This window comes from Aquila chrysaetos, chromosome 2 (assembly GCF_900496995.4).
Source record: "Aquila chrysaetos chrysaetos chromosome 2, bAquChr1.4, whole genome shotgun sequence".
Taxonomy (NCBI): domain Eukaryota; kingdom Metazoa; phylum Chordata; class Aves; order Accipitriformes; family Accipitridae; genus Aquila; species Aquila chrysaetos.
In genome coordinates, this window is record NC_044005.1 from 80,814,951 (window position 1) to 80,840,889 (window position 25,939).

The 25,939-nt window shown below is 41.9% G+C and overlaps 1 protein-coding gene across 2 annotated transcripts in view; it reads left to right on the forward strand.

Moving 5' to 3' along the window:
• Positions 1-25,939, forward strand: part of EYS (eyes shut homolog) — a 1,018,924-nt gene that overhangs the window by 344,255 nt on the left and 648,730 nt on the right. For both annotated transcript variants that reach the window (XM_030007184.2, XM_030007189.2), the window contains exons 13-14: positions 16,271-16,384; positions 18,281-18,403. In XM_030007184.2, coding sequence (XP_029863044.1) covers positions 16,271-16,384; positions 18,281-18,403 — 237 coding nt within the window. The remainder of the gene's footprint in view (positions 1-16,270; positions 16,385-18,280; positions 18,404-25,939) is intronic.

Sequence of the window (25,939 nt, forward strand, 5' to 3'; positions counted from 1 at the left end):
CCAGCACATTAAGATAGCTAATTGATGTTTGTGAAAAAGGCATTATTTGTTGGCATTCTGATCAGCAAGAAATAAATGTAATCGAAGTATATGATATTATATTGAAAATGAATAATCTGCTTCAGCAGAAACAAATTAAGATAAATACAAATTACATTTGTTTTCTGTCTGCAGGACAAATTCTCTTAAAAATGTGACAAGGAAGAGACAAAGAAATAAAAATCTATCGATATGTTTTCCTTTCAAATCCTTCAGAGTGGATAATTCACACTGTGTACACCAGACAATTCTATTAAAGACAGATTTGACCTACGCTTTTAATTTCTTCTCTTCCAATCCTTAGGTCTGTAATATACCAAAGGCAGCTCTGAACAGCTGCAACAGTATGAAGTGAACTATATAATGAAAACCTTTAAAAACCAGTATCTGCTATCTGCAGCTCTGTATTTGCCCGATGATATTTCCCCTTCCTTACTAGTCCTCCTGTAACAAATATCCTCAGAATGTCAGGAACAGACGCTGGACATTTACATCCCTCTGGAGAAAGGGTGTCCCTGCCATGACTTGTCACAGGGAGTTGTTGCAACGTCCCAGCCAGACATGTTGAGGGCTGGGAGCTCTTGAGTCACTACAATTTTCTCAGATTTCAGACTATCTCCAATGGCAGGACTGTTGCAGACGTTAGGATCAAAATGTGTGTTTTTTTCTGATTCTGAAAGGGCAGCAGTAGTCCCTAAAACATTTTAATGTTAATGTTAATGTTTAAAACATCCCTAATAGTGTCTATTAGCAAAAAATATAAGAATGTTAAGATTTATTTAAAAAATGACTTGAGTAATACACTCGTCAGTAGCTCTGTTAAGAAGCTCTATACAGAGTGTTGTTTTCAGGAGAGAATTTCTGAAACAGGGAATGCTAAGAGGAGAGTAGCATTGAAAAGCATTTTTTTCCATTTTTAAGAATGAGGTGCTTTTCTCTGTGCTTGTCAATTTTCTGTCCTTTTGGGGGGGGGGAGGGGGGAAGTTGCTTGGGCCAGATTACAGATAACTAGGTTTTCAATCTGAGTTAGTTTCCATCTAGTTAGCTAGCTCACAGTTAACTTTAGGGAAGTGTCAAAAGCTAACATTTTCAAAAGGAGGAACTGCTAAGAGAAAACAATTCTAACTAGTTAAAACTTTAAAAAATGGCTTGTAACAACTACATTAAGGTAGGTTGGCAGCTATGCCTAACTACCTTTGTTTCCGTAAAGGTCAAAATGCTAAGAAAGCACAGGCAAAAGGAATCTGTCCTGTAGTTTTTTAATACATTGGCATACAAATCAGCTTTTTACTTGTATTTTCTACTGCTCTACATTTTACATTTTAAATGTATAGAGTATCAGCTCATTTCAGTGGTTTTAGTATTCTGCATTTTTTTTTCAAGTTTCCTTAGTGTTGAGTATCATCAAAACAAATTAAAATATATAGGTCTTGGTTCACATAATAGGCTCTTTAGAACACTTCTTCATTATACTTCAGATTAAATCTTGCACCATTGGCTGCTACTTATGAGAATACCAACTTACCTTGTCTTCATCTGGCATATGTAAGTTAGGAGCAAGTGGGTTAGCTCTGCCCTGTTTTCCCTCAGTGAAAGCTAATTTAAATTTGTTGTTGTTTTGTAGATCTGCCAAACTGAATTTCTGGCTCTGTGTTCCTAGGCTAAACAGTAAGGCAGTTTAATGCCTTCCACTGTTTCCAGCTTTAGTCATGCAGCCATATACTTAAAATCGTCACAAAGTGGAATATGAGCTAAGTTAAAGCTTGAGTGGCTCAAAGCTTATGCAATAATATCCATGGTTGAAACTTTGTATTTCTACGTCCAAGAACACAAATCTTGTGCTGTTGTGGTTTGCTGAGAAGTGCTGAAGTTTAGAACAAATCATGGTTTCCTAAGGAGGCAGGTCTGATCTGTTATGAGCTGCTGAAGCCAGTAGCCCAACAGTGGTGACACCACCACAGTCCCACGCTCCCAGGTCCAACCAGTAGCAAGGCTGGGAGGGTTTTCCCCACAGGCACACGCGCACATAAATACAGAACATATATATGTATACTCACGGCCAGCCACACAAACCAACACAGGCAGGAAACATAGCACTTGCACAAACACAAACAGCACCAACAGCCTCATCCTATTCCCTTCTCTGGCCAACCAGGATTAAAGTTAGTTGGGGGAAAACATATACGCATATATGTACATACATACAGCGTGGATCCCCCTAGCAGCTGGGCTCAGACACGCAGTCTATCCCGTAGCTGCCCCTGGATCCCACTGTCCCCTGCTGCTGGTATGTGGGCAGAAGAGCCCAAGGCTGCACTCCACGGCAGCCGCTGGTACCCAGACCTATACACACAGACAAACGCTCAGACGCACACGTGTTTGTGCGCGCACACACACCCACCCCCACCATGGATGCCCCCACTGACTGGCTTTAGACAACCCAGCATCTGGCCCCAGGACTCCCTGGTCTCCCAGTTGCACAGACAGGTGCAAACGCATCGCTCCAGTAGCTGGCCCAGACCTACGGCCTCATCAGGAGCCAGTCCCTCCTCGTCCCTCCAGTGGACAACTCACAGACCTCTTGGTCTCTCCAGTATCCAGCCCAGAATTAGGGCAGCTCCAATACCTGGCTCCTACCTCTCTTATCCCGCTCACTGGGTACTCCACTCTGATGTTTGCACACACTGGCATGCGCACCCACACCATGCGCACGCACCCCAGTCTCTCCAGTCGCTGACCCCCAGACACACGGCCCCTCCGACCCACGGTCCCTCCTATTGCTGGCACTCAGACCCCCCCACACACAAGGGCACAGAATAGAGCGTCCCTCACCCAGGAAATTACTTAGAAATGGAGTTTAATAAGAAGAAAAGACAGACCGGTCAGGCATAGGACATGGTCAGACACACACACTGACCAGCACCTGTGTACAGGTCACCAGCACTTTTTATACCCTTATCTCTCTCTTTTCCTGCAGTTTTCCTCCGCTGAACATCCCCCAACTAGTCTGGTACAATCTCCAAATGCTCTTCCCCTGCACCCCACAGTGAGACCCGGACCCCTGGGCAGGGAGCCCCTGCAGTCTGTGAGATGCCCGGGGTGCTGCCCCGCTGACTCCTGGCGCGGGGCGTCCCCTGCCCCTGGGGCTGAGGGTCCCCTCGAACAGCCTGGGGGGGAGCCGAGGTGGGGGTTGGTGTCCCTGACTGGGGCGTTGGGGTGCCCCCACCTGCCATCGCGCCTCCGTGCTCCTTCGCGTGTGTGGAGACGAGTCTCTAATCACATAACGTAATCCATAAACCAATTTCACATGTTCAATAATTTCACCTGAAAGCAAGGTGATTTTTTTATATTGTGATGGGGTTCTGCAAAATTATTTCCGTCTATTCATTCTCTTCTACAAGACAGTCTATTGAGGAAAGCTGTTACCAGCACAGACTTCAGTTATTTACTTTTATGGGCCACATTTAAAGAATTATTATAAGAATCCTTAGAGATGGATTAAAGGGAGGTTATTTAGAGGGAAAAAGCCATTGAACAGGTCATTTAAGAGTAACAGCTTAGTAAAACAGTGAAATAAGGCAGAAGCTAATAAGGAGGCTATTTGTGGTAGGCAACTGGAGGAAAGAGGTGTGGGACACAGTAAACAGGGCAGGAGACTTTACTTAGAATTTGTCCTCGTTCCTATCTTCCTTTAACATTGCATCATAGTCATCTCTTTACTGCCTTCTTTCCTCAAATTTCCTTGATTATTTGGCATGTCTATGCTGGTCAGCAGTACAGGTGCAGCTCTCAAAGGACAGGGACTTGGAAGGCAGTAGGCAGGGTGAGTGGGAGAATTTTCTTGTGTCCTCCCAGTTTATAGCTCCTCCCCGATGGAGAGAAAACAAGGAAGAAAGTAACACTTGAAGGAAAAGGAGTGCTCAAATCCAATTTTCTCTCCTGCCCCACTATTTCTTTGCCTCCTAATCCTTACCTGAAAAATCCTTTAGGAAGACTGCTTGCAACCATTTTGTACCCTGAACATAGGGTGGTAAAATTCTCAGATCCTATGCCTTAGAAGGATGGCATTTTGGGATGTCCTGGGTGATGATGTTTCCGTATTTGTCCCTCGATGTTTGGACAAAATTGCACCATTGATACAAGGACAGCCACAGACTCAGCTACTATGGAGTTAACCTTTATAAATTTGGGAAAATGGAATTCAAACCTGTGAGGAAGTGGCCAGGAAGTGTAGATATAGGAGGAAGGGCAAAAGATATATATATATATATACATGTATATAAGTTTCAGAGAGATCTTTTCCCTGAAGAATTAATACGCTATACTCCTACTGAGAAATCTTCTGACTTAATACAAATTGTATTGTATTTAAAAAATTTTTTTAGATATTAGACATGCTGATATCAGTAAATTAGCTATTAAAATCCTTTTATCACATCCTAATGCCCTTATTAATTTTATAGGTTCCAAGGACAGCAGTTTTAAGACTTTGTAAGAAAGAAAATGTTGCCAAACCCTTGAAATTTTTGAACACTGTGTTTGGCTCAGAAACACCGTGCTGTCTGAAGAAACATAGGGCATGGTTTAATACACATACACCAGTTTTACAGCAGTATTAGGAAACTGCACTGAATTTCAGCTGTGTTGCTCTGATTTACAATGGCGTAAATGAGGGCAGAATCAATCTTATGGGTTTTTTAAGTGGTTCAATTTTTAGCAATGTGAGCTGTCTTATGATTCTGTATATCATCAAAGTACCATGATCTATACACAATAAACCCGTCACATCCCATTATATCCATAAGGTAGTGAATTCATAAGCTATTACCCTATACAATATACTTCTGTTTATTTTAAGAATGCAGCAATACAAAGATTAACTGAGATAAATTCAGGTTTAATCAAATGGATCATCTAGGAGGCTGCAGGACCATGTGCTGCAACCGGCTACTGTTTGCAGAGATGACAATGACTAAGATCCACCCCTTTTCTTCTTTTTTATCCCAGTATTCTCTAGGGAAATCCATACCCAATAATAAAAATAGAAATAAAGAAGTATTACTTTGATTTGGCATGCTTTTATGCTTTCATGCAAGCAAGGTCCTAGAAAAATATCTGAACAGAGAATACAAAATTTAAAGTGTGTGGAGAAGGAATTTTGACCATTGCAGTTGATGTGATCAGTGCAACCCTGTTATTTATTCAAAATTAAAAATTAAAGAAAGAACCACATTTTTACTGTTGCAGTTTGGTTGACTAATGCATGTTAACAGGTAAGGATACAGACCCAAGTAATATATAAAGAACTGAACAAAGTAAATAACAGAGTTAAATAGTAAACTAAAACATAAGAGAAGTAAATGAGGATTACTTACAATGTGAGAAGAATTATTCTCGTCACAAATAATTTTCTCCGTCTTAGTGTACTTCACAGGATTGAAAAAGTACACTTCCCTAAATGCAATACTACACATTCAATCAGTAGGTGAGTTGCACATTGGATTGAGATGTGCTGAAGACTGTCTGCTCCTATCAGCTTGGAAATGTTGCTAAAACCAGACAGTCCTAATGCAGTATGATTCTACCTCCTGACAAATCAGAAACATGAGCAGACTCACTTTAGTTTATATTCTCAGTAGCTTAAAAGTTAAAGCTTGGCTAGCGTGTTGGTTTTGGCTGGAGTAGAGTTAATTTTCTTCACAGTAGCTGGTATGGGGCTGTGGTTTGGATTTGTGCTGGAAACAGTGCTGATAACCCAGCAGCGTTTCAGTCACTGCTGAGCAGTGCTTGCCCAGAGCCCAGGGCTGCTCTGCTTCTCCCCCCACCCCACCAGCGAGGAGGCTGGGGGGGCACAAGGAGTCGGGAGGGGACACAGCCGGGACAGCTGACCCCGACCGAGCCCAGGGACATCCCACCCCAGAGGACGTCCTGCTCGGCGTGTAAAGCTGGGGAAGAAGGAGGCAGGGGGGACGTTGGGAGTGATGGCGTTTGTCTTCCCAAGGGACCGTTCGGCGTGCTGGAGCCCTGCTGTCCTGGAGAGGGCTGAACACCCGCCTGCCCAGGGGAAGTGCGGAATGGATTCCTGGGTTTGCTTTGCTTGCATGCGTGGCTTTAGCTTAACCTATTAAACTGTTTTTATCTCAACCCATGAGTTTTCTCACTTTTACCCTACTGATTCTCTCTCCTGTCCCACTGCTGAGGAGTGAGCGAGCGGCTGTGGGGGCTTAGTAGTTGGCAAGGGTTAAACCACGACAGCTAGGTCTTCTAGTTTATTGATTTGATTCCTTTGGTGATGCAGAATTTTTTGTTCTATTTTTTTCCTTTTTTAATCCTTGTCTAATCCAAGTATATAGGGACCTTTTATAAAATTAAGGGATTTCCATTTTATGTCTTCAAAGTTAACTACATTTTCAAGCTCTTTTCCCTTCTTCTCCTGTAACTTCCACCCCTTGATGAAGGTCTGAATATATTTTCTATTTTAGTCCTAACTGCAGATTCCTATTTTGTTATTATTATTATTCCTTAAGTATAGCTAGTGTCACGATTAGGATAAGGCCATCCTGGTCATAATTTAGAACAAAATAAATGCAAGATATGAACATATTCTACCTTCCTTTAGGGAATTCTTTTAAATGTCTCCCGTATTTCAACTTTACATTTCTTGTGCTTCTCCGAATTCTTAGAAATTTCCTATCACTCTGAAAATAAAACAAAGACCATAGCAACTTCTCTTGCTATAAATTTTGCCAGTACCTATCCAAGACCCAACTTAATTCCAAGCCATTGTCTGTTTATAATGGGATGATATTCCAGAGATGGCAATCTTCAGATTGGATTTCTAAGAAAAATCTTATTTTGTTTTTCTGAGTGGTATTTTTAATTCTTTCTTTGTCTTTGGCCTTTTCTTCATTCTGAGGGGAAGGAGGTGGTCTTTACTTAAAGAATTCTAACGAGAGATCTCAGCTGCCTAATCTTTGGAGGTAAACTGAGCTGCGTATCTTCTTGTGAGCTATATGGAAGTGATGGCACAGAATAGCTTTGTAGGGAAGAAAATTGTCAATCACAGTTTAACAGGATTGCTTTCCAAACTAGGGCTTCTCAGAAAGTGAGACATTTTTTCCCCTGTGATTTGTGTGGGTCTCTTGTTAGTCTGAAAAAAACCTCCTCCTTTTTTTTTCCTGAGATGTAATGTCACATTGTAGAAAAAATGTTGTGAGATCTTCAATACCTTTTCTTTTTTCTTCCATTATTGAGCACTTCTAATAAGTTGGTATAACTATTTCTTTTTCTTTTAGTTGGGTGACCCCCCTTTGTTGTACACAGGATAAAAGATGGCTACTGCTACTGTGACAGATAAGAAATTATCAGAACAGTAGTGTTCTCTCATCTTTCCCATACAGAATTCTTCAAAGAGGCCAAATCATGAAGATTCGTTATTATGAGAAATAAAAGTGATGGTAACTTGACATTGTGGTGGCTAACAACAGCAGCTAACATACTGAAGAATTTTCTTTATCTCTTACCGTGTTAAAGGAATATCTCTTCTCATTACAGCTTTGTTTCCCATCCTTCCTCTTTTGCTCTATGACATCAGGAAATTCTTACCTTCTTCCTAGCAGGAAAGAAAAGCAGCAAGAAGTTGTGACAATAAAAATCGTTCATTAATAATTCATAATATTTAACTTAAAGATAGTAAATGGCAAAAGTTTCATTTCTCCTCATTTCAAGTGTACCGTATGAAAAATAACTAAGGTTTAGGCCAAACTCCGTACAACATGCAGAAGGAAATGCAAAAGATACTAAACATAAACTTCCTAAAGAAATAATACTTTATTCCACCTATCAATGAATTTAATAAAACAAGAAAGACTTGAGAAATCACATATTGGATACATGTTCTCTACCAGTCCCCTGAGAAAAGATTTTCGAAATTATTTCTGAGAAAGCTCTATATCTATAAAAGGAGTGAATAAAAGTTCACATCTGTCTTTAATAATCTAATTTCTTCAACATTTATTCTATCACCTGAAGCTGGCAAGAGTTACCTTGTTAGAACTCCTCCTGAACGTCTGACTGCGCATCTGCAGAGCAATCAGATACAAATAACAAAACCTTCACAGAATCACAGAATGGTTTGAGTCGGAAGGGACCTTAAAGACCATCTAGTTCCAACCCCCCTGCCATGGGCAGGGACACCTTCCACCAGACCGGGTTGCTCAAAGCCCCATCCAACCTGGCCTTGAACACTGCCAGGGATGGGGCAGCCACAGCTTCTCTGGGCAACCTGTTCCAGCGCCTCAGCTCAGCCACCGGAGGTCCTCCACCCGGGCACGCCTTTTGCAGGCAGCTCTGCTGCCCGTCCCCGCCCCAGGAGAAAGGTCTCGGCACTCCCTGCGGCCTGAGGTCTGCACCCTTCCGCAGCTCCGTCTGGGCGGGGGCATCGGCCACGGCTGGCGTCGATGGTGCAGACCCCCCAGCCGGAGCTGCAGCCTTCGCTCTGCCCTGAGGGTCGGGTAGGACGAGCGCCCTCGGCCCGCGCAGACGGTCGCAGAGCGCTGCCCGCCTGTCGGGTCGTGCGGACTTCACGCCTCTCCGCTCGGCCGGTGGAACGTCTTTCCCTCGAAAGGGAAAGGGAGATGTCTTTCCCGCGCGAACCGCCGCGCCACGCCCCAGCTGAGGCGCCACGCCCTGTTTTCCCGCCCTGGTCCCCGCGCTCCTGGTCCCCGGCGCTCCCGCGGGCCGCCCTTAGTGGGAGCGGGGGCGGCCGCCGTGACTCCTGGCCCTGCCCAGGCCTCCGCAGCCGCTTGCTCTCGTGAGAGCTGCCGGCTGCCGGTGGGTCTCCGCGCCCCCCTGGGCTTTCCCCAGCTCGGGAAACTCCGCGGCACGCAGCGATCCCCCGCTCCGCCGCGGAACGCGCCTGCACCGGAGCCGATCGCCTCGGCGAGTCCTTGAAGCTATGTGTTTGCTGCTTAAGAAAGAAACAACTTCCTCATTGTTCCTTTGAGAAAGGCTCTGGTCTCAGAGTTTTGCAGTTTCTGCAGTGCCAACTTGATGTTGTAGCAAAACCTAAAATATTAAATTTTGGCATGTCACGATTGGCACTACATGTGCCTCCAAACTCACTCTTCTGGACTTTTAGTTTAGGAACTTTGATGAGTCCTGTAATAACTTCACTGGGAACCTGATATGTTCTTCAAAGCTCCCAGTTTACAATACATTAAAGAAACAATTCAACATTAATTAAAGAACTAAACTTGTGATAATTCATGTATGTAGTCTGCTAGAATTTATAATAAAGGATTTATAGTAATTAATTTTGCCTCTCAGCTTTTCTTTTTCGTGATGTTTAATCTCATAGTACATTGGTAAATGATTGTTTGTGTTTAAAATATGAAGAATTGTTTTACATGTCTTCACTCATTAGGGAGTTAGATAGGTCATGTAAAACAGATTTTAAACCTAATTCATTTTGTCATGTTTTCCATTGGAAGTTTGAAACCACAGCACCCATCTAGTAGTTTGTGAATCGATTCTAATTTTACCATGTTTTTTTTTCTTTAAGTTTTTTTTTATGACAAAACTGCATATGAAATATGCAGGCTGAGTATGTGAGCATATTCCCATCATTGCACAGATAAAATTGCTATCAGTTACCACTTAACATCTTGAGGGTTTTGGTTTTTTTCATTCTCACTACAGAGCTGGTCCCAAAGTACTGTTCTGATGATAAAATTGTAAGGAATAAACAAATACGCAGTTCTGCATTTGGGTATGCTGTGGAACAGTTATATTAAAGGACATTGCCGTTAAACTTATTACCTTGTAAGACTCTCAAAATGTCCTTTCAACAGCAATTAATCCGATTCTTTTATTATTTTCCACTTTCTTTCAACATTAGGTTATCAGCTGACACAAATCAGAATAGGCAAGTTGCCTATTCTGAATTCCCAAGTGGAAGAGGGTCAGATTGGGTAGGACTAACCTTGGAAATAAACATGACAATGTGCGTCTGTGAGATCAGGTCGATAGCAAACTGCGTTATCACAGCCTAGAGCTCAGCCTGTGTTCTACCACTTGCTTAGCTTCATATAAGCAGCTACCACCCAATTAAGAGGTGTGCGCTGCTGTAGCTATGCTGTGTGCCGTCCATATCACGTCTAGTAAGTTCAAAGCTAGCTCAAAAGCATAGTCAGACTGGTTTGAATAGGCTATAGCTCTTTTGCCAAGTTACCCCAATTGAAACATATACAAGCTCTTCTGTAGCTACTTTTTTTTTTTTTTTTTTAAATAGAGGATCTTCAAGAAAGAAAATACAATTTCAGAGTTGTCACTGTTCATGTAATGACCCGTTCACGGCCTGTAATCCTAAGCAACTGGAGGAACTTTCCTAAGCAATCTTCAGTTTTGTAGAAACTAGACACATTGGTCACCTGCTGACTGTTGTGTTTCTTTCCAGCTAGTGATCATTACTAGAAGGGGTTTGGAGACACACACGTCCTTAACATTACTCCTTACATATGAAATAACTTGTGACTACAAATGGACTTGGATATTTGGTTGTTTTGAGTTTCTTTTATTTTTCTTTCCTTTATAATGGCCAGTGGTAGCGGCCAAGTGTTAAAACAGCAATTGTCTCAGCAATTAGATCATCAAACATGTCACATATAATTCCCAATTTGAGCAGTTTTAACAAGTTTAACTTTGTGATATTCAAAGCTCTATTTCTGGAAGAATACAAAGTTGTTATCATAAATGACATAAAATAATAAAAAAAAAAGTAGGTCAATACGGGATATGCAAAAAGCAACCCTTCAAAATTGCCAACTATGCAATCATAAGCTTGACAATGACTAGCAAAACCTCAGTTCAACAAAAAAGGTTCTGTGTTTTAGAAGACCACAAAACAAACATTAGTCAATGAGATCATACTAAAAATACTTCAGAAGAAGATATCAACATTTATTGGACTCTTTCAAGGAGTGAGAATTGGCAATTCTCTTTGGGTTTTGAGTGACATAATCTCACAAAGAGATCTAAGAATCTATAATCTAAGAATATATGTGGGTGTAAAGACTATACCTATGCAGGAATAAACTGCACAAATAAAAAGTGTGAAACACTATTTAGACTGTAGTTCTGCAGAGGGTAGTTTGGAAGCTATAGGTGATTTAAGCTTAGACATGATTTACAAACATCACGCAGTTGTAAAAATATAACAAGTATTGTTACGATACACTGCACATTACAGCCTGAGTTAGAATACCATATTATATACGAGTACAGGAACAGAAAAGACAGAAACTTGACTCATCGGAGATCTAGTGAACAAGACCTATAAGAAAATGTAGAAGAAACTGTTTGTTTGGGGGTTTTTTAAGCAACAGAAGACTGAGTGGAAACATCAGTCATGATATGTACATTAAAAAAATCAAGATATGTAAAAATCTACAAAGAGAAGGGAAATCAGTTCTTTTCTACATCCCCTGCAAATAAGCCACAAGGGTTAACTGAGGTAAGGAAAACTAATTTAAAGAAAACCTGCAGGAATAAGTGAAGACAGAGGCTATGACACACAGAGACAGTGGACCCTGTACCCAGGAAGACTTTTCCAAGAATCAGCTTGGTTAAATCTCTACGAGTCATTTTCTTCTGGAGCTAAGGATGGACTATGGTGACAAGGTCGACATCATAACACACAGGGACAGTGAGTATGCTTGATTCCAGGTGATAGATCAAAGAGAGAGGCAGAAACATCATGTTATGTCAGCTCCTGGTTCTGTAGGAGGTCTCACACGCAGGGTTTTGTCTCCATGACCATAGGACCCTGTTTGAGGAATGAGACTGCAGGGAAGAGACTGGTTTATCTGAAAGAGCGGTTCAAGGAAATCTTTGCCAACAGACATGTTAGTGAGGAGGTCATTAAAAAGGTGACCAGCACTTTTTGTGCTGGAACCTTGAGTATTTTATGGTCCAAACATTCACGTTACACATAACCTACACAGGTAGCCCCTGCAGTTTGGCAGTCTGTATTTCAGAATACCTTGCTGTAGGTTTTTCATCTTCAAGAAAGATAACCAGGTGTCACGGCCCGTGCGGGCCAGAGCGGGAGGGCCGTCGGGGAGCGCGGCCTTCCCCGGGGCCGACTTGGGGCGCAAGGACGCCCGGCGGCCAGCGGAAGGTTTCCCTCGGGGCAGAAGCAGCCTGAACTCGGGAGGTGTGACAGCCGGCGGCGGGGTTTCTCTCACGAACCGCCACGAAACCGCCTCCGCCACCCGCAGAGCACCGTGGTGCCGACCACATCTCCGGAGCTCCGCTCCGGGGAGAACGCCGGGCGAGCCCTCGGTTCCGAGCGGACCGGACCGGACCCCCTCGCTTTCCAGGCTCCTCCTCGGAGAGGATCCGCTCCTCGTCCCAGCCTCGGCCAGCGGTTCGTGTCGGAAGGAAGGGATGAGGCGCGAAAGGGAGAGACGGAGGGAAAGACCCGAGAAAGACCTCGCCGGCCCTGGGGCCGGCCTCGCTCCCTCCACTCAGCCCGGGGGTCCCGCGCACGCGGGGCTGCCCTTCGTTCGCGCCCTTTTCCCGCCTCCTCGCCCCGCCTGCGGGCGGGCGCTCGCCCTCGTTAGGCTAATGAGGCGTCCCGCGCCGGCTGCGCTTCCACAGCCTTCGGCGAGCGGCCGGGTCCCCGGGGTCGCTCGGGGGGGGAGGTCCGGCCCCTTCCCTTCCCTTCCCTTCCTCTCCCTCTCCCTTCCTCTTCCCCTCGCCCCCCCCCGTCGCCGTGGCTGCCCACCGCCGGGGAGCTGCCCCGCTCGGCGTCTCGGCAGAGGGAACCGCGCGTCCCCCGGCCCGGCCCGGCCTCCCCGGCCTGTCGCCGGTGCCCGGGGCTGAGCGGGGCCGGGCGGCCGCTCCTCACCTGCGGTTCCTGCCTGGGCAGGGTCCTTGTGAGGCAGAGCTCGTCCTGCGGCCGGACTTGCCCCGCCGCCGCGTTCGGGACGTGAACTCCCTCAGTTTCTGACACCAGGGTGGCAATTTAATGCACGTAGGGTGTGCTCGGTGTGAGAAAGCTCACCTACTCTCAGCTGAAACGAAGTGGACATAGATGTGTATTTGAGCCTGCACGAAAGGTTAGTGCAATATTTAGCTTGCTCCCATGCTGTGTTCTTCCTGGGAGCAGAGCTGTATCCAAATATTTCAGATCTTAGTTTACTTTTGATCTTGGATATGGACTTAAAGGCTACTTTTAAAGTATCACATAAAATGGAATCAACAGTGAAGATATGTATGAGTAAAGATAACCAATTAATGTGGAAACTTGATTAGTAGTGAAAGATAAATTAGACAAATTTATTTCAGGACTTGAATGCTGTATGATAATTTTACAATACTTCCACGTTTTGGAAAATGAAGTCTGTTATCAGATATCCAAGTGGTGGGAAAATAAAGCTCATTGGAACTTAGGACAAGTGGGGACATCCTAGGTTATTGAGGCCAGTTCCACAATGCAACAGAGCGACGAAAAAACTAACCTGAAAGGGACAGCGTGGAGTTTCTTGGTTTGAGTTTAACAATGCTTCAACCTGAACAGCACTGCTTATTTTGATTTTATTACATCTGCAAGTGGAAGCAATGTGTCACTTCAGGAAGAAGGCCTTTGGGAAAAATAATGTGTTCTTAACCAAAAATCTGTTCCCTGGATGATACCCTTATCATTAATGTTTAGTAATGTATCCTCTCAAAAAATAAGGACTAATCATATTTCCAAATGTAACAGCATGGCTAGCAATGCTGGTACATGACAACATCTGTGAAATGAACACAGGAGTTACAGTTTACCTCATTAATCTGCATGATTTGTACCCTCCACCATCAATATATTAACTACTACAGATTATCTGCATTTTCTTTGATAGTGAGGTAGAATCCTGCAAAATATATGATACCAGATAATTCAGAATAATCCAAATAGTGATGATTGTGTGGTGCCTTCCAAAAAAGTTCAGTCTAAGACAAGACTGAAAAGGAGATTCTTTGAAAGCATGTCTGATATCTGACTTCTCTTGTATTCTGTGCAGGTTGTGGTCTGTATCTTATGTGAGAACCCAACCGTATATTAGAATTCATAAATAAATTCTGCAAGAAAGAGGGAAAAGAACTCTCACATTGATCGTGCTGGGACACTCCATTATTTATCTATATTTGTTGTTATTTTGCTGGCACAAATAATAACTCTATACAAATTATTTTTTCTGGTATTCACAAATGCATCATAGATTGACATTTCACGATGATTCTGAAGGCTTTTGAATTTGTTTTCTAAATGAGATAAGGTTGAGGGACTTTAAAGATGACAGAAAAATAGGAAGGAAAGATGTAAAATCATCTGGTTTTCCTAACATAAAATTATTTTAATTTATTGATTTTTTTTTTTGGTAGTTTTAAAAATATTTTTTTAAGAAAATAAAAAATTGGGAGTTCTTTGTTTTACATAAATAAGTATCTGTTTAACGTATAGTGAAAGCATGCCACATCATCCTTTGCAAGTCATGTCCTGGGAACCTAATATTAAACAAGAATGCTTTTCCTCCATTTGAATAATTATGCTAAGGTACATGGAAAGAAACTGAACAGAAGAAGAGAAGAAAAACTTTCAACAGGAACACCTTCACTTCATGTATGGATTTTTTAAAATTGTCGTAGTAAACAATGAAGATCTGATTTATTTTGTTCTTCCAATCAAACTGAATGTGCTAACGGTTGTGCAAGGATTAGTGGTGATATTTGGAATTAAGACAGAACGAAGGTAGAGATGTGTGGTGGGTTGACCTTGGCTGGCTGTCAGACCCCCACCCAGATGCTCTCTCACTCTGCCTTCTCACCAGCATGGGGGGAGAAGATGAAAAAGCTTACCGGTTGAGATAAAGACAGGGAGATCACTTAGCAGCTACCGTCACGGGTAAAACAGACTCAAATTGGGGAAAATCGGTTTGATTTATTGCCAATTAATGTAGGTTTGCATAGTGAGAAACAAAGACAAATTAAAACAATACCCTTCCCATCCATGTTTTTTTCCCCAAGGCCCAGCTTCGCTCCTTCGCTCCCGACTCCTCCACCTCCTCCCCACCCCGAGCAGCGCAGGGGGACGGGGAACGGGGCGTCGAGGTCAGTCCATAGCAGCTCCTCTCTGCCGATCCTTCCTCCTCACACTCTTCCCCTGCTCCAGCGTGGACCGGCCAGGGGCCGCAGTTCCCGTCAGGAAAACCGGCTCCAGCCCAGTCTTCTCCACCGGCTGCCGGGGAACCTCTGCTGAGGCGCCTGGAGCTCCTCCTCACCCTCCTCCTCCTCCTCCCGGGTGCTCGCAGGGCTGTTTCTCACACGTTTCTCCTCACTCCTGACCGCCCGTGTCACGCTCCTGCCCTTTCTCACCCAGGTTTTCCCCCCGTTGGCCGCGGGGCCGAGCCGTGCCCGGCGGTGGGTGGGTTGGAGCCGGCTGGAACCCGCTGTGTCTGGCGCGGACCCTCCTCACAGAGGCCATCTCTGCGGCCCCTCACCGCCGGCCCCTGGGCACCCGCACCCAGTACAGTGCGTCAAAGTACTGGTAAAAAATGAGAAAATTGAGTTACCCTTTCCTTTTGTAAGTCATTAGTCTTTGGATTTTTGTTTTACTGATGGCTACTTTACTTCTTTTAGCAATGTATACAGCGTCCTCGTTTATTGTAATTAAGCTGTGCACTTTACATGTGCTGAAGGCCTGATTCGTATGGCACGTGTTTGTTACGCCTCAGTGTATTTGTATTTTTTTACTGCTCGTCTCCACAGTAGAAAGCACCAGACAATGGATGAGAGATAATTGATGCACTCTCTCTTATATTAACATGGCAAAATTCAAAAAAGGTTTCATAAAAATACTAAAGTGACTCTTTTATAAGCAAAACGCTTGAAAATCTCTATAGTGTTTGCATACTGGTATGAATGTGGTCTTACTTTCTGGAAGTACTTCCTACTTCTTTTATTGGTTTATTCCAGCAATAAAGACATGTCTTTGTAATATTGAATAAGAAATGAGTGAAATTTAATTCTTTGTAAATAAAATACAGAAGGTCTGACTTCCAGCTTCCTTTTTCAGGGGAATACGCCCATTGGTTTTAATTACAGAACAACATTTGGAATAAAAGTTTCACGTTAATAGCACACATAAAGATGAAGAAAATCAAAGCTTACCTTGCTTCCTTTGCAGGTTTTTCAGGCCAGTACTGTGAAATAGAAATGAATGAGTGTGATTCAGCTCCCTGCTTGAATGGTGCTGTCTGTCAGAATGATGTCAACAGCTATGATTGTTTTTGCCCTGAAGGTAAGTTGTTCAAAATAATTTATTTTTATTATCTTTGACAATTTTCGAAATTGCCTGCAGTCTGCAAAACATCTTCTTGACAGTCTTCAAAACCATTGTTAAAATTTCCTTTCTATGAAAGTTATTCATTCTTTTCTGAAGTCTCATTTGCATCTTTGTCCACCAAGGCACCCAATAAAACAAGCATGCTCATTAAGAATGGAGACAGATATACTTGTAAGTGCTACTTTTTTGAGACAGAACCTCATGATTTTGGCAAAGTCTGAAGGAGTGGAGAAAACACAAATGAGCAGTGTCTGAAATCCACGGAAAATGTAATCAATAAACTTACAAAGAAAATATTTTATCCTGATGTACTAACTTGCAGCTTTATGACTGAGCACAGCAAGAAAATTACAATGGCCATAATAATGACCGTATTATATCTTCAGTACAAAAATCTATTAAAAATTTCACAGACAAAAATAATGTGATTTTCAGCACTTTTGGTCTGTTTCTTTATAAATGCATATTGCTCAGTGTTATCAGAAGTGTATGAACAAATGAGTGGTTTCAAGAAAAAAGTAGTTAAAGGAAAAACTAAAATGCTTTAAAACATTTAATATTACAGTGTATTTCTGGCATACTTTCAGAAATGGGTTTCTTCTGAATATTTGTATGTTTTTTTAAATTGGATTTTTAGTTAAAAATAAAGTCAAGGTTGTGATTTATAACCTGGTACTTTGTTTCTGCATTTTAAACTTTCTTATACCTGTTTGATTTTAATCTTCAAATAGTACTGTTTTATAAGTATGGACTGATGGTGAGTTGATTTCATAGCTTACAGTATTTCAGGTATTTATATATTAATACAAGCATTCTAGTGGTGATGATAAGCTCAGGAACTCATCACAAAAGATGAAATTGCTGCAAATAATTCGCATAAGTACAGCCTCCATCATTAGTTAGCTTAAATTAGAAGCCAAAACAGATATTGGAAGGCAGCTGAAAAATAAGCTTGCAAAAGATCATTCAGCTCTTTAGTCTGCCTGACCAGTTTATAGATAAATAAATCTTGGCATCCACATTTATAATTTTGTGGCTTACTTGTTACCTGTGAGACATGGGTCTGATTAAACTCTAAATGCAAATGAGAATTGTTACTGTATACATTATTAATGAACTAAGGGTAATTCTAAAGTTTTATGACTCAGGGATCAGTGGAAATTGGTTCCATGGTCAGTTTGAGAAATTATGGGAATATGCCTTGCACTGAGGGTGCTGATAGCTTAGCATTAGTCATGGTCTTCCTGCAGCCATGGCCTGCGACAGCACTAATGATAGTCATTTTGTAGCATGACCATGAATTAGAATACATTTACAAGAGCGTAAAATGTCAGATATTGGAGTGGAGATTCTCCAGCAATTTCAAGTACAAAAGAACACCGTTGGACTTCTGAGTTTGCTAAGTCACTATGACACAAGAAACAAATAGAGAAAAAGTAGAGAAGTAATTATTTGAGAGTTGATTTTTAAAACTATAATCAGCTGTCCAATCCCAGCATCACCTATCTTCATCTGCAATGTTCTCAAAATGGCAGAAGATATATATATTCTTAAGTCTTTGCTAAACAAAAAGTTCAAACAGATTAATGAAAATACTGAATCCTAAATTTGTTCTTTCCATTATTAGCTCCTTTTAAAGTATATTTGATGGTCAAATGTATTTTCCTATTATTGACAGAGCAGAAAAAGCTTTTGGAAAGATCTTTCCATAAGACTTCAAGATAATTTTATTACAAGAGTAAATTGAAAAAAATATATTTTTTTAGAAAAAGGGACCCAAAGACATGCTTTAGAAATGAAGGCACAGATATAGCTGAATAATACATAGCTCTTTGGTTTTTTCCAACCAAGGTTTTGAAGGTCTGAACTGTGAAATCAACTTTGATGAGTGCACTTACGGCTTCTGTAAAAGCAATTCAACTTGTGTAGACCTGGTTGCAGACTACCATTGTGTTTGTCCTCCAGGATTCACTGGTAAGATTTATTTTAACTCTGGAAAAGACATTAAATAGTTAAACTTTTTATTTCTTTTTCTGAAATTTAAACAAACTCTTTTTAATTACTTTGTGTTCAGTATTTTAGCATTAATAAAAATAAATTCAACTCAGTGTTCTGTGCTATTGATAATCTGCTTTAATTTCCCTACTAATGTGATAAAAATTGAAAGCAGTGTGTATGCCGTTTGATTAATTGATGGAAAGCAAAACTGTATTTTGCCTAGAAAAAAAAGTGTTCAAAAAACACCTAGTCTGTGAAACATAGCTGAGCAATGATAGCTATAGCTGGTGCTGTTTGTCTTCAGAAGATCGTATCACAGCCATACTTGATTGAGATAGAAATGAGAATACAGTTTTAGCAAGAGGACACCTTGTTCTCTTCAGGAAGGATGCCATCAGATCCTTACGATAAATAGCTTGTAAATTGCACAATTATTTGTGTGTCTAACAGGTTTAAGAAAATAGCTCTTGCATTAGGAGCAGTCTTCATGGCCCTACTTTCTGCCAGAAGCAGCTAACAGGATCATGGGGAAATCAATAAAACTGTCTCAAAAAATATGCCATCTTAACAACTAATATTCTGTGATGTCAGGGACAGGAACACACTGACTTTCAACTGCTGATTTCAGAGGGGCAAATGGAGCAGCATTAGTCATAAGCGGTAACAGGAAGACAAGCAATGGCAGTCTTAGAAATCATACACAGTTAGTGGGTGTTGTAATAAAAAGCCAAACAGATATATACAGAGAGCTCAAAATCTGTGGTGACCAATGGAGAGGAAAGAAAAAAAAGAAAGAGATCTATTACGGAGAAATGAAGGTCTAAAGAAGCAAGTAGAGCAGTGAATGATGAGGAGGCAAAGTTAAGTTAGAAGTAAATAGAGCATTTCAGGTTGATAGTAACACCAGTGACATCCAGTTTAGGAGCACTTCATACATATTTTGTCAGTGGTTAAAAATAGGCAGATGGGACATAAGGAATGTAAGATGATACACAGAGATTTAGAATCTGTGAAAGTGATAATAGTTGCAGTTCCCACAGACGTCTGTGATTTTGCTTGATTCGTGCCAACGTATTCTAATATTATTCAGCATTACAAAACTGAGATGTGCTCTATTTCCTACAAGATCACATTCTCCTTTTTTCTTTGATAACTGGCTTAGCTGCCATGAGTTTGCATAGTATATGCCTATTTTGTGTCAGTCATGAAAATAATGGAGGTGATTACAAAGTATTTGTTGATATAAATAGAAGCATTTTTAATGCAATAATTTTAAAAGAAGGAGCTTTAAAAACTTACTGCTATAGTGCAAGGGTCAAAATGGAAAACATCTAACTTTTCTGTAGTAGGTTGCAAACAGTCAGTTTGAACAAGGGAAGACAGGAAAAGCTGTTCCTTTGAAAATACAGCTACACTACTTTGGGATATGATGGAATCCACATTACAGAACCAGAACTATAAACTAATGTGTGGGTGTCACCAAGGCAGCGCAGAACAAGGTATGTTCTCCTTAGGAGGAACACTATCCTAGATTCATACTGATGCAAAGAGTTTGCCAATAAGGTGTCTGTTCATTCCAAGACAAAAAGGAGTCAAGATCTGTCGACAGTAAAACAGTTACCAGTGAGTTATGGGCAGATTTTAATGGATACCTTGAGGCCTATGTTGAAGTCATAGAAGTTCACATGACTGCATAATAGGCCATTATGAAAAGGCTCTATTTTTCTCCTGCATTTCCTAGGTGAGAGACTTTTCATCATGAATATGCTATTGATCTCACTTCATATTGGCTTTTTTTGTGAGACAGGACAGCTCCCACAGGAAAACAAATCAGCCAGTCTACTGACTGGAATTGGAAGTGGGGATAAGGATCCTCTTGATTACACTGAATATTTTAATCTGTGCTCATACTATTTGTATAATAAATGCACAGTCAGCCATTGTGGGTGTCATTAAGTCTGCTCTTCCCAAGCCTTCCAACAACTGCTTCAACCTCCCTAGAAAGAGTCTGTGATACAAAGTACTGAATATTTTAGCTTCTATCTTCTAAGAAAAGCAAACAGTAGTAAAAGAATGTTCCACGCCCTTCTGAGTTCTAGGACTGATGTAAATGGCTCAAGAAGATATTGCCATAATAACAGTGATACACGCAAAATGTTTTTAAGGGGAAAAGGAATCGTAGCATAGATATAGGATTTTTTTGTTTATCCAGTTAATATTTAAGCAATGTAGAAATCCATATTATATAATGAATGTAGAAAAGCACCATTAACAGCACAGTCAAAATTGTTACACCAGAAAACTTATTAATATCTACCCATACTCTTGGTGTTATGTTCAACTTTCTAGTGTCCCTCTGGGTCCTACATGTGACAGTTTCAGTCTTCTCAAGAAGGAGTGGGGGAGTTTAGGCATCAGTCATTAGCATCTTGAGCCCTTTCCCAAGAGAAAGTTGATGTTCATGGTGGGGGTTTCCTCCTCTTTAGTCTGGGGTCCAGCTGGGGTTATTTTTACACATTTTCTCATCCAGCCTGTATCCTTCTCCTGCACTGCCAGCTGCAGCCTGGCAGTGGCCCCCAGCCCCCCCCCCAGCCCCAGGCACACAAAGGGCTGTCAGTGGTTTGTCAGGCAGGGACTGTGGGGGGGTGTCGCCCCCTCCCCAGCGGGGCCACCCCCCGAGCTGAAGCTGGAGCAGGGCAGGCAGCAGTCCCTGGCCGTGACGCAGGGGTTAAACCAGCGACATCCAGCTCAGGCCATGGCCAGGCTGAGCCCTGAGCTGCCTGGGCAAGCGCATGGCCAGGGCATCCCTCTGCTGAGGGCAGAAGTCATATCTACTGGGCTACAACAGTTAGCTGTGACTACACGGAGGCCCAAGTTAGAAAGTTCATTAACCGATCTGCTTACTCCCTGTTGATCACATTTTGATCAAGGAAGTGAAATTTGAAAAAGTCCAGTAAATGTATAGGGCTGATTTTTTCTTTTGAATTTTTTTCAAATGCATTTTTGTTTTCCTAGCATGTTAATAGGCATTTCCAAATAAAATTTAGCTTTAGCATCTGAGCTGGTCAGGTACAAAAACAGTCTGAGGCCTAGTTGTTTGCTTGTCTTGCTGTTTACTAGCTCTGTGCCTGGCAGCATCACTCTGCTTTGATGTCGCATGCCTTGTGCATGAACGCTCTGCTGGAAGGGCAGCACTGGACAGGAGGGAGACAGCTGCCTGTTCGAATGGCCTTGGCTGTGGAGCTTGTTCCTTCCCTGGGAGCAGAGCCGGGAAGAGGCAATACCATGCATGTGGCAGGGAGCAGGCCTGGATGGAGGGAGCAGCTCTCCTCCTGAGGAAAGCCAGCAGGGCAGGAACACCCAAAACATCTGAGAGAGTCCTGAGAGGAACAGGGAGTCTTCTTGCAGCTTCTGCTCCCAAGTGCAGTTTTTATTGTTAAAAGGGTGAACACCTGAGTGCTGGCAGCTTTGCAACCTGCTGCATGGCGTTTCCTTTATTCTGAGCAAGATAGGCAGACAGAGAGCAGCAGCTCCTGAGAAAGTCAGGGGAAAGCCTGTGTGTATGAAATCAAAGCTTGCTCTCAAATGCCCTCTTGTGGGATTCAGCATACACAGGATTGTTGTAATTATCCCCTAGTAAAGAGCTACTGGACAAATGGACAGATGGCGGCACTGCCACCTCCTTCCCTCACAACGTTTTGTTCGATTTTGTCAATTAGAGGGGTTTCAAGAACATCTGGCAGTTGAGATAAATAAAGGCAGTCCAGGTCTGTTAACCTGGCAAGCCTCAAAAATTAGAAAAAGACTTGCTGAGTGCATCCAGACTGGTGAATTCTGGCCATTATAAGAACCTGAAGACAGGTGAAGTAAGGAATTTTAATACTGAACAGTAGGACACCTTTAGTACCTTAAGTAGTAAGATAACTTGAATCAAAGCATCAATCAGGTGGGCTGGTATGGAATTCATCAGTGATCTAGAAGGAGGAGGCAATTTTATGAGGTGTTGGTTACTAACTGTTTTCATTATTTGGGTGGATTTTCTCTGGTAGTGTAAGTCACTGGAACCCAAGAATTTTGAAAGTCAGTGTTCTGGGATGAGAAGGCATGTTTTTTTAATCTCGAATAAGTGACAGGATTATATTTTGCCCATTGTAAACCCTTTGCCTATTTTAAATTTTAAAAGATATTATTAGTTAAATGGACTTCAAAATTGTGCACATGTGCCTGAGTGTAGAAGTGATCCCTGTGCTAGTAATGTTACTTGATCAGAAGGGAACTCCTGAAACACAGAAAGTATGTTTAGAGAGGAGACATTGCTTTATTCTGCGCAGAGTGCAAGGTGGAAGATTTCCACAAACTGAGCCCACCTACTGAGGTTTTCAGTCCATACTTACACACTACAGTTAAACCACCACGCCTATCTCATACATATGTTCCACCCAACTATTGCATATTCATTATGTTGAGCAGGCATGACGTTGCGTTCTCTTGAGCAATCACCCCAGAGTCTTCTATGCCTGCGTGGAGGTCTCGGGTGGGCTTCGGGGGTCCCTTGGGGAAGACTACTCCTCCTCCTTTTGTCCTTTTGTGGGCATGTGTCACCTGCGGACACCCGGGTCTGTGTTTCTCAAGGCCGAAGGAGGATGTATGTCCTTAATTAGCAAGTCTGTGACTCTGAAATGTCTGGTGCCTTGACTATTATCCAAACATTCCTTAAGCATCCTCCATTGTAAGCAGAATCTTCAGCTAGATAAGCTTTACCTTGAGTACACGTAATCTAAACAGTCCTTGAATGGCAAGCATACCACACTTCTCATGTTTTAGGTTTTTTCTTTAAGCTATCACTGCCTTCTTATTCGTTAATCGGTCTTTTGAAAGCTTGAGGCAACAGTAAGGTGACACCAGTGAACACTGGGTAGAGGAAGCATGATTCCGAAGTGATTTTTACTTTAGCACTTAGCACTGAATTTTGTTATAATTTATATGCATGAGATTCTTAATCTGACTTCCTCACTTATATCATGGTCCATATGAATTCTCTATGTGTAACATGATCCTTGTTTTAGGTTTTGCCTGTGTCTCATTCATGTTTTTCATTATCATGAGGCAGTATGAATCAACAGTCAAAATCTACCATCAGTCACATGTTGACTTAAATAAGTCTTTAGGCTTTACACAGCAGACTAAATAAATTTGCAAGCTTTTTAATATGCTTTCTGAAGATCAAATCTATATCATTTCCTCTGGCTGGTCTCATACTATGAGCTTTAGGAATCCTGTGGTAGCCATTGTGGCTAAACAAGTGGTCCCTGCAACACTGAACATTTGAAAACCAAAATTATAAAAGGATGTGCAGTGTCTTCTAGCTCAAATCCATCACAAGGCAAAAGGTGATACCTTTTTTTGTGCCTTTAAAAATCTTTTCCTGTGCATTCTTTTTCTACAGTTTTCTGAGCTTTGTTTTCAGCAAGCCTGCAAAAGCTGTTCTATTTTAGGCAGCTTTTGCCTGACCCAGGTGTTTGTAGCTAATAGCAAGACCACTGCACAGTTTAAAATCATTGAGTCACTCCATCCTCCATTCCACACTAATCATCTCCAGTCCTGTCTTCAACAATTCAAAGGAAAGAATCAGCCTGAGAAATCTATTGGTGCTTACCCATCTTTAGAGTCAGTCACAGATACTCCATCTCGCTTGCATCTCATGCATCAGATTATTGTTCCACATCAATGGCCCTTACAGAAGCAGCCGAAAAGCCAGGTATTCTTTCCTCTGATATCCCCTAATGACCGAGTTCATATAAACAACAAGCCTGCGTCTGATCTCTAGTCAAAGCACTAAGGTTTTTCAAACCAACCCAAAACCTGGAGGCTGAAGACTGAAGAGGGTGGGGTGGTTCCCCCGGCTCCTGGCCAGCAGAACTCTGACTCACAGCGGGCCCATGGTGGCAGGAGAGCGAAAGGCTGACTGCCTTCCCCTGCTCAGCTGGGACAGTGCCCATGGGCTGCTGGTTTTCAGAAACACTCCAGAAGGCGGGCTGCCGAGGGCAGGCTTCCCACAGTTGGGCGTGCAAACTTAACTTACTGGAAAATAAACACTATTTAGGCATACATGGAAATGTATTCAATATGTATTTCTGTGGTTATTAGAGAATGTTTATCGTCACATCACGTGTAAGTGTACCTGCTTCCCCTGGAAGGAGTTCAGGTTAGAACACTGAGTGGGGAAAAAAAAAAGATCAGTAGAGTGCAGAAAAGTCTGTTTAAGTTTCATCATGCTGCAAATTACATTACATAAAAAGTTTGATAAAATAATACATTGAAACTATTGAATTTCATGAAAGAAAAACAAATCAATTATAGTTCAGTAGCAATGTTTTTTCCAGTCATCGAAAAAATAAGCAAAGTCTCTTTTTTGGGGGTGAGAAATCAAATGGCACATTTCTCCAACAGTTTTCCATCTGCAAATAATAAGCATGATTTGTTTAAATTAGAAGGTGAATAGTAACAGTTGGAACCATCTGACAAAAGATAAGTTAATTCTTCAATCAAAAATTTAATTAGTTTATATGGGATTTACTTTATCATTGCTCTACTGGAGGTGTTATGAGATTATTTTTGTATTTCAGTTTATCCACTTTATTTTAGATATAATGGTTTTTTTCAATAGTGATGCCAATTGTCATGCATAATATAATGTATGTAGAACATACATGAGTATCTTTCTAGGTGTGACTGTGTATTTAATTAATTTTAGATAAGTTGGAACATAATCATTTAATATGAACAGGCTTGTTTTTCAATTAAAAAAATGCCAGTTGCTGGGAGGCCCTTATCAAATAAAAAATGAAAAGCAGTCATGTCTAGAAAAGCTCATACACTGATTAAAGCACACACGGAAGACTCTGGAAAACATGGTTGAAATTCTTAGTCTTCCTGAGTTACTGTGGGAAATCAACCAGATTTTTCCCTAACTCCATACATTTTCTAGAAACTATTTCTCTTTTCTCCTCTTCTTTGGATGTGTTTTCTATTTATATTCTAAACAGTTAAGGTCATGGATGACATCATACTATGAACAGTAATATGCCAGCACAGTAAGCACAATTTTTACTTCTTACATCTGAGCGCACCTGTAAAAATAGAATCATAGAATCACAAAATCATAGAATGGTTTGGGTTGGAAGGGACCTTAAAGATCATCTAGTTCCACCCCCCCTGCCATGGGCAGGGACACCTTCCACCAGACCAGGTTGCTCAGAGCCCCATCCAACCTGGCCTTGAACACTGCCAGGGATGGGGCAGCCACAACCTCTCTGGGCAACCTGTGCCAGTGCCTCACCACCCTCACGGTGAAGAAGTTTTTCCTTACATCTCATCTAAATCTACCCTCTTGCAGTTTAAAGCCATTACCCCTGGTCCTGTCACTACATGCCCTTGTAAAAAGTCCCTCTCTGACTTTCTCATGGGCCCCCTCTAGGTACTAGAAGGCTGCTATAAGGTCTCCCCGGAGCC